General features: G+C 50.0%; 1 protein-coding gene across 1 annotated transcript in view; it reads right to left on the reverse strand.

Annotated features, from left to right (window-relative positions):
* Nucleotides 1–851: 851 nt before the first annotated feature.
* ASCC2 (activating signal cointegrator 1 complex subunit 2) overlaps nt 852–12503 on the reverse strand; it is a 29498-nt gene continuing 17846 nt past the window's right edge. Inside the window, exons 14-19 of the mRNA XM_013367128.3 lie at nt 11823–12037; nt 10128–10247; nt 6225–6449; nt 4559–4670; nt 3925–4001; nt 852–3060 (exon numbers count right to left, since the gene is read on the reverse strand). Coding sequence (XP_013222582.2) covers nt 2892–3060; nt 3925–4001; nt 4559–4670; nt 6225–6449; nt 10128–10247; nt 11823–12037 — 918 coding nt within the window. The 3' untranslated portion in view covers nt 852–2891. The remainder of the gene's footprint in view (nt 3061–3924; nt 4002–4558; nt 4671–6224; nt 6450–10127; nt 10248–11822; nt 12038–12503) is intronic.

A 12503-nucleotide genomic window follows, 5' to 3' on the forward strand; every position in this document is an offset into this window, starting at 1 on the left:
GTAAATGGATTGGTAGACAGATGGATAGATAAATGGACAGACAGACTGATTCAGACCAGACATGAGGAAGAAATTGTTGCCCTGAGGGTGGTGAGAGCCTGGCCCAGGTTGGCCAGAGAGGTGGTGGATGAACCATCCCTGGAGACATCCCAGGCCAGGCTGGACGGGGCTCTGAGCACCCTGAGCTGGTGCAGATGTCCCTGCTCATGGCAGGGGGGGCACTGGGGAGCTGGGAAGGTCCTTCAGCACAAACCATCTGTGATTCTGTGGATGGACAGATAGGTGGACAAATGGGTAGATGGATGGATGTCTCACCCCTGCGGGTGAGCGCTGGTGTGAGCCCATCAATCTGGGCTGAAAATGGACATTGTGTATAATTCCAGCCTGTCCAAAACCTACCGAATGGGATGTTGATCTTTCTGAGCTATTTCTGCACCTTCTGGCTCTTTGAGTGGCTTGAGGGGCAGAACAGTCTTAGCTTGTACCCTCCCAGCTGCTCTATCCCATCCCGGGGAGCTGCTGGGGGTCCCTGTGCTCTGCCCACCCCCACTCCATCCAGAGGGAAGGAGTAGATTCTCTTCAGATTCTGCACAACCTCACTGAACAGTCCATCCCTGCTCTCAGCGGCCCTTTCAAACACATCTTCCCTCCCAGGAAAGGGCTGTTTGGATCCTGTTGGAGGTAACGAAGCAGTTAATTACTCCAGGCTCTCCGGTGGCTGTGGGAAGATGTGGCTGAGTGACTCCTGCTCTTCCCTCTTCCCCAGCCCAGAAGCCACGTCTCTCACTATATTTTCACTAACAAGGAGGAATTTGAGCAATGGATGAAGGAGAGAAAATTAGAGCCAGCACTAATGAAAGCAGCTTTATTGGGTTTGCAAATAGGTGTCAGGAGTAAAACATAAGAACACAAAGAGGACTTGAAAAACATGGTGCTTCTGTTTTTTTGAGCAAAAAACAACTCCAGCTTTCACAGTCCCAGCTGTGCTTTTATAGAGATGCTTAAGAGGAACGGTTTAAGCTTTCTTGGGCTAATCTCATACCATATGAGACCGCCTGCTTTACTACCAGCTCCGTCTGCAGCGCCGATAGCTTCACGCTGTGCTGAGCAGGTGATAGAGATTTGCAGCTTCTTAGAAGCAAGAACTAAAGATGAATACAGTATTAGGCAGGGGGAGAAGCATTAGAGTGGGCTGGCAGAGAGTAAATGAAGCTGTTAGTGCAGAGAACAGTAGCTGCACAAGAGTAGAGTTACTTATCCTAGCAGGTGATTTCACTTGACAGCAGATTTGGGGAAGTTGGTAAACGTAATTCCCTTTTTCCTACGTGTTGTTGGGGGTTTGAGCTGTCCTGATACACAAAGAAACGGGGCTCGCAGCACTCAGGACTTCATCCCATCTGCAGAATGGTGACAGCCATTTCTACTCTTCCCAAAGCAGCCCCAGCAGCGTCTGGCAGCAGCTCTGATCCTACAGCCCCTGGTCCCGCCCTCTGCGTAAAACCCGGCAGCACCGTCCGTCTCACGGCGCTCGTTGCCAAAGCGCTGCAGCGCTCGAAGGGGGAGAGTCACCCTGGAACCGGAGCTCTAACGCTGCACACCCCAGGGCTGATTGCTCAGTGTAGGGATCACAACGGTAGCACTTGCAGTACTAGAAAAATAAAACAAAAAACCCCAACCACATGCGATGGTGGTGGGGAGGTGGCACGCGGAGCAGATTAACCAAGCCAAGCCTACTTGTTTACTTGAAAGTTCATCTCCACGATGGGGACAGCACTGCAATAACGCGCTGCTGCTCCGCGACAGCAGCAACCACAACAGTTTTACCACCAGCTGCCGGCAGATACTCCAGGCTCGCGTAAGCATTTGAGCGCCTCACAAACAGAGTACAAAGCAAACTCAATTTGTGTGTCTCTTTGCACAGGGAGCAACTGCAAACAAGAGACAGCGCTTGCGAGAAGCCCCTTCAGCAACTACAAACTGTCTACTATGATCTCCCGGCCTCCCTGACAGCAAACACAATGACCAGGGCAGTTCCGCTCCAGTGTGACAAGTTGTTGAGGAGGCCGCTCGCGGGGACTCTGCCCCTGCTGCCTTCCCCTCCCGTTTCCATCCCTGTCATCCCTGATTTTCCAGGATCTTTGCCTCGGTGGCTGCGGCCAGATCTCATCACACTAAACCAACACGGAACAGCAAGTGAATTCAGTGCCTGCAGACACAGCGCGTTAAAAGGCTTGTTGAGATTTTTCCCAACTTCAAGATCGATACGGTCTGTAAGAGCCTAAAGCACCAACTGAAAGATTGAGATCTTTTATTTGCACATTGTTTTCACACACCTCACTCCAGGGATGGGAATGGATGATAAGGTGTTCATTCACCTAACTCCCCCTGGCTGGCTGTTTGCAGTGGGAACAGCCCAAGCACTTTCCTGTCATCCTTGCGGCTGTGCCGCAGGATAAAGCATTTGAGCGGAGCAGAAGGCCGCGGGGGCCGCTCCAGGGGAGTTTCGCTCTGAGAGCCGCCCGCTGCGGGGGCTGAAAACCCACATGAGTGATGGAGAGGGCGCAAGGAGCAGTATGAAAATAAAAATCTCCGAATTATAAATAGTACAAAAGGAAGCGAACAGCTGTGCAGCCTGTCCGCTGCAGGTGCGGTGCAGCCCGCTGTCGTACGCACGTCTCCGTGAACTGCCGAGCAGCTGGGGGCTGCCTGGAGGGCAGTTCCTTCCCCAAAACGGGCTGCCCCACCAGGGTGTGCAATTCCATGTGAGCTGAAGCGTCAGGTATTGAACCACGACAACCAGTCCCCCGAGCACAGCGAGTGCTGAGGGAATAAAACACAACCGCATCCTCCCAGGCAGAGGCCTGGGCATGACGACACCCGGGCTGAGTCTTTCAGGAAGGAATCATGCCTTTATTCCGCTTTCTGTCAGCCAGGGCTCGGCGGTTGTGGTTGGCTCTTGTGCTTTTGTTTGCCTCCTTCTTCCTTCGCTCCTGCACCGTCTCCCGGTTCTGTCCATGTCCCTTCGCGTTCCCAACGACGGCAGAGCTGTCGTGCTTGTGCCTGGGGTGCACAGAGAAAGGACATTATGGCGAGCACACTGCACGCTTGGGGGACAAAATATACAGATCCTGACAAAAGACGCGAGTTCAGCTGTCAGGCCTTGAGCCTCAGCTCATCCCAGCTCTGTGGGGCTTCGGCAATAGCTGAGTACCAGCATCAGCCACACAACAACTCTGTCCTTCTACACACTGTCAGCTAAAACCAGCTGTTAAACTGTCCTGAAACCCTGTGGGAGATGCTCAAGCTCTAGGAAGCCGTGCTCTCCCAGATCCCAACATGCACGGGCTGAGAGTTGCGTGTTCAGCCTGGAGAAGAGAAGCTCCAGGGAGATCTTATTGTGGCCTTTCCGGACTTAAAAGGGGCCCATAAGAAAGATGGGGACAGACTTTTGAGCAGAGTCTGTGATAGGACAAGGGGTGATGGTTTTAAACTAAAGGAGGGAGATTCAGGCTGGACATGAGGAAGAAACTGTTGCCCTGAGGGTGGTGAGAGCCTGGCCCAGGTTGGCCAGAGAGGTGGTGGATGAACCATCCCTGGAGACATCCCAGGCCAGGCTGGACGGGGCTCTGAGCAACCTGAGCTGGTGCAGATGTCCCTGCTCATGGCAGGGGGGCACTGGGGAAGCTGGGGAGGCCCTTCAACACAAACCATTCTATGCTTTTATGTGCCTAACCATTTGATGAGAGAGCACGATGAGCAGTGAAGTAAAAGTTGGGTGAGGAAGTTCCCACCACCGTGGTGGTGACCCTGATGCACAGGAATGTTAAGGAGCAGGTATATCCCCAGCATTTCAGGGTCAGCAGCAGAACACTCGCTAACCACCGCAGAACACGGCTTCCCCCGCAGAGGGAGGTGCTCACTCACCCCTTCCTCGCGAGCTGCGCCAGCCGCCGGGCTTCAGCTCTCTCCCGCAGCACGGCCGGGTCCTGCACAAAATGGTCCTACCGAGGGCAGAAAGGCAAGAGGTCAGTCAACTCAACAGCATCGCACAAAGGGCTCGAGCAGAAGGTGGTTCTGTCAGACCACGGAACAGAGTCAATCTGTTGTTCATTATCTGCTGGCTGAGGCAGCGGGATTGGTGTCAAACTCCAAACCCCAAACCCAGCAGAAAACCTGAGAATTCTTCCCACATCCCACCTCTACCAGCAAGAACATCACTATTTCCAGAATATCCACAGCAAGAGTGCTGGTGATCCTCAAAGTGTTCTGCTGGTATCGTCTGCCTAAGGGATAAAGGAGGTTAAAGCTCTCCATGGATAAGTGTCACTGTTCCAGCACGGTTACCCTAGGAAGCAGCGGACAGCTGTATTTAGGGACATTTCACAACCTGCAGAAGCAGCCGCTTGGAAAAGCAGCTCAAGCTCCATCCAACTGTTGAAAGACTCACCCTCTGAAGGAGGAAACCTGCTCCACATCACCTCTGCCAAACACCAGCACGTGAAGCAGAGAAGATGGATGGTAAATCTTAAAGCTACTCCAATTGCAAACTAAACGTCACCTTTGCTCTTTCCTTTTCAGCTTCTTCCTCCTCCTCCTCTTCATCCCCTTCCTCTTCCTCCTGCCCTTCTTCTTGTCCTTTTGGTCTCAAGACTTGAGGGATTGTGAATGGCCTGAAAATTAAGGCACAAAGTCAGCAAACAGTACAGCCAGAGACGTTTCACTGAACAGCGGAGCCTTTTCGCTTTGCATCATATCTTCCAAAAAGGAGGAGCTAGAAATTTCATGGGCTTGCTGCTTCTCCTGAAGAAAGAAAAAAAGAAAAGCAAAAGAAAAAAAAAGAGACCTGGTAGCTAATGACACATTTACTATGGGCAATTAAACACAGATGTTCTTCACTGGGGAATGTTCACTATGATGTTGTTACTGAAAATAATAATAGTTAAGAAAAAGGAGCAGGTCAGGAAAAACCTGAAAGCTCACAAAGAATTCATCTGAGGAAACAACTGCTTCCTGGGGAGAAGGGGACCGGGCAGAGCCCCAAGGCGCCAGTGAGGAGTACAGCTGCTGGGTTCAGCTCACCAGGGAGGGAACAGCATCGGTACAGGGAACCCCCAGCCTTCCAACCCGAACTCCCACAGAAACGTGAATGCTCAGCAAGTGCTGTGCTCTAAAACCACCGCAGCTGGTCAATGGTTCCACTGCTGTGCCCCAGTTTCATACAGGGAGAAATCCATCAAGCTTTATGAATCACCCTGAACACGCAGAGCAGCCAAGGGCCTGGGGGGTAGAGGTGGAATTCAGCACATGCCTATAGCTCTTCTTTAATATATATATGTGTGTGTGTGTTTAAACCGTATTGGAATTCAGATGCACCATTCCACTGTCAAAGGAATAAGTGTAAGACTAGAAAAGCCTTGGTTACTTCAAACCTTTAGATCTGGTTTTAAGCAGTAACATCCACTAATTGTTGCCACTGCCTCTCTAGGAGCACGAGCACCTGAAATAGGGAAAAGGCCCGAGTGCTGCGCTGGTACAGGCAAAGCACAAAAAGGACTTCAATGGAAGCCTCACCACGCTTCAGAAAGGAAAAAAACACAAAAGGGACAAAGGAACCCCAAAGGTGCATTTTGGTTTGAAGTTAGAGATGGTGGCATCTTCACAATACATCAGAATTTAACAGGCCACTGTCAGACATGTTAAAACAGCTTTTAAAACATCTCTAGCTCTTATTTCTAAAATAAATATTCTACAATTCCCATCCCTGCCCATGCTGGACCCAATTCCAGGTGTAAGCACCCCGAGGTGTCAGAGGGAACTGGCAGGGAGCAGAAATCCCCTTGTACAGTTCCCAGTTTTGAAGGTTTCCTTTGCTAACCAACCACTTCACGTTGCCCAGCTATACCTGTTATTTAAGACAGCCCATTTTCCTCCGCTGTGGGACAGTTTTCTATCAGCACAAGCAGTGCTGAGTGCAAGTTTCTACACGATGGCAAAGCCTCCTCTGAGGTTTGTTGATCAATTGAGGCAATGGCCAAGCCCTGCAGAGCCCTGCAACGCTCCCTACCAATGAGAGAGAGACCCAAATCTCCCTCCTTTCACATCACAGAGAAAACAGAAGATAAATGAGTGGTTTGAAGGAGGCACATTCCCTCTGAGAAACAGCCCAAACCCAGCGCTGAGCAGGTTTGTGTGAGCCAGGTGGTGATTCCCATCACAGCACCTACCTCCTGCTGATCAGCTCATCATCCGAGTCAGCATCGTTTGCTCCCACTTGGTTTCCATCGTAGGTGTCATCGTACTCATCCTCGTAGTCCTCCCTGTAGAGCTGAGCTGCTCCCGGCTGCACAGGAACCTCCTCCACGACCACGCTGTACTGGCTGTAACGCTCCCTCTGCTCAGCAACCAGGCGCTTGTCGTTCAGCAAACTCCTCGTCGTGTCCTTCTCCCTCCTGCGCTCCCCAGCACGGGAAGGAGAGGCAACACAGAACATAGAATCATTTTGGTTGGAAAAGACCCTCAAGATCATCAAGTCCAACCATAACCCACCCCTGGCACTGCCCCATGTCCTGAGAACCTCATGTCCGTCTGTCCAACCCTCCAGGGATGGTGACTCCAGCACTGCCCTGGGCAGCCTGTTCCAATGCCCCACAGCCCTTTGGGGAAGAAATTGTTCCCAGATCCAACCTCAACCTCCCCTGGCGCAACTTGAGGCCATTTCAAGGGCAGTATGTAAAGATCTCTGTAAGTTACTTTTTCCCCTGTCAGTAAGTAGAAGCTGGAGTAACACAAGCGCTACTCACACCTACCTGTTTTACTCCAATTTATAACAGGGCTGTTTGCCTACTAAAAAACCAGCCACTCCTGGCTTGGAAAAGTCATTTTTAAAACAGAAGCCCAGCAAGATTCCACAGCAGCTAAGAACACGAATTGGAGACCACTGCTGTCATTGGAGCCAGAACACAAGCTTTTACAGGAAGCCAAAGCAATTATACTCAAGCTGAAATTTGGCCAAAATCCAGAAGACACCAGAAGCGCCATGAATTCCAAAAGGTGAGTTGGTAGGAAGAAGACTCGGGTCTCCGGAGGGCTGTGCAGGGCACGGTGCTCTCTAACACCCCACAGCAGGATCATCTCACCGCAATCACTTTTGCAATCACTGCAAATCACGGACCTGATTGTCAGAAACCGCCGCACGGACACGCGTGTTCCTGGAGCCAAGAACCACAGCTTACAAATGGGAGATGGAAAATACGAATGGATGTGGAGAAAGCAAAAAAAAACTACCAGTGCAGCAAGTAAGGATCAGAGCGAGCACAACTAACACTGAAAAGAACAAATCAGAGTAGACCGGTGATTCTGATTCAGCCTCAAAGCACTGCATGTAGATATTTTTTAATTTATGACCTAAGTAAGTTACAGCAATTTTAAAGAAGGGAAGATAAAATTTTGATAGAGGTATTAAAAAAGCAGCCAGAGATGCTGTGTCTCCAACTGCACAAGCGTAAACTCTTTAACTCTCATTTTTCAGACCAGCCAAGTATACACTTCCAGCAAAGCAACAAGGGATTCCACTGTTAAATATTCACGGGACAACGTGCAGCCCTCAGAGTCGAGGAGGAACACGCACCAGCGCTCTGCCCGGCATCCGGACGCTACCGGAGAAAGAACCTGCCCAGGGCAGGCGGTCGGTGACTCGAGAACGGACAGACCCGGGTGATGTACCCGCCAGAAGCGGGGAAGTGATGTAAACAGCCTGATCTTCACACAGGATCTGAAAGCTCCGTAACCCTGCGGCAGATGCGGTTCCTCCCCGGGTGACTTGCTGTGACTCCACACGCTGCTCGGCTGGGGTAACATCTTCTGGTGGTATTTAGTGTGAGACTGAGCAAAGTATTTGGTAATTGTTGCCTGTCGAGCTGGTCTGATGACCACAGAGGAGCTGCAGCGAAGTGTCTCAGCCACCAATTCCAGGGAAAACAGTGATATAACCCCTCCGGTCCTGCAGTGTTCAGAACACACTCCGACTTCAAGAGCCAGATTCAGCTTGCAGTTACGGCTAGACAGGCACAGACAAGCGGGATCGCTTTTCAGGATCAGCAAAGAATCATGTATATGTGTTATATACATTCGCTTCCTCGTGCCCGTTCCTCTCCTCATCCTGGTGTGGCTTTTTCCCATTAACCGGCCCTGCCCCAAACGGCTCGTGCTTTCCCACGGCGCGGTGGGACCCAGCCTGGTGCGGCTCTGGAAGCACCATTGCCACATCACAACAGCACTAAACGCAAGTGGAATTCGGTGAGCAAGAGATTTTAAGAAGGAGAAAAAGAAATTATATAATTCACATCCAAAGCAGATCTCAAACTAGGCTGGGAGAGCCCTGTCAGCCCAGCGCTTGGGTAAAGCATCAGATTTCTCGTTTGTGGGACAAGGAACTTGCGCTTTTAGTGCTGAAAGAACATACTTCATATTTCTGTTTTTCTGAATGTTAAATTCTAGAGAGCAAGGCACTATAAGTTATCCTTTGATTTAGTTGGATATGGCAACTTTGGGCATAGGGTGTATGTTGCTGATCCCAGCTACTTAAGTCCAGGTTTTAAAAACAACTCCAAACATAACTGATGTGTCTGGAGTCCTGCAGAGAGTGCTCTCTGCGTAACAACTGCTTTTAAACCAAGACACAGCCTGAGGGAGGCCAAGAGACACCAGACAGCAGCACTGAGAGGAGGATAATCCCAAGAGGTCCCTGAATGGTAGAGCAGATGAGACAACTGTGTTCTCAGGGAGCGGTGTCACCACCACAGAGCAGACCCGGCCCCTCTGCCCGCAGCCGGGGGACAATGCTGTGGGATTAGGCTCCCAACAGCCAGCTCAGGGATGACTTAACTTCCGAAGCTCTGGAAGTGATCACAAAATCATTTTAGTTGGAAAAGACGCTCAAGATCATTGAGTCCAGTCACTAACCCACGTCCCTGAGAACCTCATCTACACCAATCTATCTGCAGAGGGAGCTCCTGGCAGGGTTATTCCGAGCGCTGGACGCGCTGTGCTGGACTCGGGCAGCGCTCTCTGGCCTTGCCCAGCCTCCACAGCGGCTACTCACACGTGCAAAACTTTGGGAAGTGGAAGATAACTGAGCTCACCTGTGCAGAAGGCTCCCGCTGCGTGCCAAGCAAGACAACGCGCCAAGGAGAAAGAAGAGAGATAACGCCTGTGACTTCTTAGCTATGGAGGCTCCAAAAGTCATTGTCTTGGCCAGAGAGAAGAGAAATGATTTTCTTGCCTAGCTGAGCCACTATAAGCGCTATAGCAGTGCCGCTGAAACAGTCCAACAGGATCACGGACAAAAGTGGTTTTCTCCTGAGAGTTTGATGCAGCTTTGCAACCAAAGCCTTGGCTGGGAGCTCCCAGGGCGATGCAGCTCAATCTCCAGCCAGACTTTTACTTACATTCTGTGTAAATACATACTAACATAAAGACTGGACTTGGTTGACCTGCTTCAGATTCTTTTAAGCGCTTTCTCTAACCAGCCATGTTGTAGATAGAGCTGCCAGCAACAGGAGCCAGCAGGACAAAGCCCCAGCCTCCGTTCACACAGTGTGGCACAGCACAACGCGCCAAGCTAAGGGGAAAGCAAGGGAAATGTTCTTCTGCAGGGAGCTTAGAGCAGCAGGAACAACAAAAGTCGTCTAAGCCACTGAGTGTTATCAGATTTTGAAGCAGATAGACATTGAAGCTTCACTTGGATCTAAACCAAATCGCTAATTTATCCCCAGTTCTGAGTCACAACACCAGGCTCACAGAGGCGGCTGCTTTTCAAGGTTTGCTGTTCGGTACGAATTTAACATTAAGACCAAGAAGCAAGAGCTTGACATCACAAATGAGCTTGACAGGGATCTCTAGCAGAGTACTGAGGAAAGCCAATTAGGAAAAACACTCCCTGAGACCAACCCCCTAATAATATTTCATTTTACTTTCCCATAGAAACAGGTGGGAAACATCTTTGATAAGCCTCACCGCCCCCTGCCAAGAAATTCCTGCAGGAGGTTTGTGCGAGAAACAAATTTGCAGGTTCGCAGACGTTTATTCTGCTTGACAGACAGGGTTAATTGAGGGTGCACGACACTCACCGCTTGCCTTTTTGGATCCGAGAAACATCCACCGAATCCCTACTGAAAACATCAAACTCATCATCCTGGAAAACATTACAGCGAGAAGTGACGAGAGGAGTAGGGTCTGGCTTCAGCTGCCTGTTAAAACAAACAAGGGAGAATCAAACCAAAGGTGAACTGAGGAAGACCACGTTCTCTCCTTCCTAAACCCTTGGTTTCTTCTTTCTCAAAGTCACCCCCAGCACGCTGAGATCCTCAGCGTGGTGCTGCACGATGGGGTCACAAATTGCTGTCTCTTCATCTCGCAGCCGCACTATAGTACGTGCACGACCGCTGCATGGCATTGGTGTAAGATAAAAAGCAGGTCTGGAAGCTTATTGTTGGGAAACTAGAGCAACTTACAGAAAGCAAGAAGAAAATGCATCTGTTCATTTAAGAATCAGTAAAACTGTGCAGGAGCGTGGAATATTCAACAGCCTGGCTGCTCTCAAAGCGGTGACTCAGTAAAGCCAAACACTAAGTGTGATGCATTACACGCCGGAAAAAATTCCAGTAATTTGCCGCTGTTGCTTTCAGGACATTTATCTCCCTATGGTTCCTTCTTAATTCTTTCTCAGAGTTCCAGGTTTATGTTTGTTCAACTTACAAGTCAAAAGACCATTATTTTTGCATTTGTTTTGTTGGTGCTGTTAGCTCAGCTGGGAATCTGAAAGCGCTGCTGAGCTCACTTCTAAAATCAGCAGCGATCAGAATTCTACATTCGCTATTGAACGGAACGTTTTGTTTCAAGATGTAAGAGGCAGGAAAAAACCCAGCCGTATCTTCTGTAACTGCTGGTTCTGCAGAAAAACCCAACCTTCCCAAGGCCCACCCCGCACCGTTTGTGCCAAATTCAGCAGATCTGGCTGGGAGAGCGTGAAGATTGTTGCAGATCTAAGAATTTTACATTATGTTTTCTGATAAAGATGCTTTCCTTTTTTAATGCAACAATGAGACAGTCTGCCCGTTCCTCCATGAAATGTGAGCGAGCAGCACATTCACATCCTGATGCACAGTCGGAAACTGCTGTTGCAGCACAAACACGCTGGCAGCTGCAGGCGAACTAAACCAACTCCATTCCACTGCCAGCGCTAAACCCACAGCCGCTGTAACCCGGGGAAGCAAGCGAAAGCCGGGCAAGTTTGTCAGGGAGGAGATAAAAATGGACCTGAACTGCTAGTTCCAATCCCACTCTGGTTTAACTTCAGTTGCAAGAGAGTAACTTTCCAGATACAGGTTGAATTTCAGCTGGATTAGCCCCTCTGAAGACACCCCTTCCTGCAGGACAGCCGGGATTTTAACACCTCTGACCCTGTTCTCCGCAGCAAAGTAACTTTTGAAGGCAACACATTCTATCGCTCAGCTACACTAACGTCCCCATGGTGGAATTTTAATGGTTCTTATTGGAGTTTTTAATGTACAAGTATTTTTGTTCCCCCCATCAGCACCTGCTCTGCAGAAATGCTGAACGTTCCAGTCCTCTGCAGGGACACGAGGACAGAAATCTAGTGGCAGATGGCAACGAGAAGCTCTCACTGCAGCCGCCTACCCCAAGAAAACGCACCTGCTTAGAGCTCTACAAGCATCTAACCTGCAATATGAATGACACTAAATGACAACCCACAACTGAAAAAACAAATGGCATTCAAAGCCATGCCAGCAGTTGTTCCACACCTTTGCATTGTTCGGTCAAGCTTATCCAAGCAGGGCACCAGTTTATCTTCTAGAATGTTGTTGATGACTTGCTCGGCGTTGTAGCTGTACTGTTCCAGGCAGGCCAGGATGAAGCCCTCGCCGAGGTCCGGCAGCAGATCCTTCACTTGGGAGATGAGGGAGTCCAGCTCCACCCCGGACACCTTGGCGAGGGGCGCAGCGGCCGCCCCGGCGCACTGCACACACCACACGGAACGGGGAGGGACGGCGGGCGTGCACATGAGAAAAAGGGAAAGCAGAAGTCTGGGTTATCAGAATTTAAACATAAGAAGTCAAAGACTGAAATGAAAAGACGAGAAATCAGCTTAGTTGTTTCTGCTACACAAGGGCTGAGACAGACTTGGGCACGCAACTGCTTTTGTCTGTCCCCGAGTCCCTTCCTCCAATAACATATGGATTTAAAAATAAGCACATGAACTACGAGGATCAAGTGTGGGATTTGAATAAACCACAGCAAGAGGAAACCCATGCCAGTGGGAGTCAGACACAATTTGCTCAACGATAAAGCCGGGATTCAGGTGTGGCTTTGTTTCTCATTTCACAAGGCACGTGGAGCTGCACTGAAATCTAGCAAAGGCGAGGAATGAGACTCAATCTCGTGTAATCCCCAAACCCAAGCAAACCAATGCTCTCTTCACAGAG

This window comes from Columba livia, chromosome 17, assembly GCF_036013475.1.
Source record: "Columba livia isolate bColLiv1 breed racing homer chromosome 17, bColLiv1.pat.W.v2, whole genome shotgun sequence".
NCBI classification, from domain to species: Eukaryota; Metazoa; Chordata; class Aves; order Columbiformes; family Columbidae; genus Columba; species Columba livia.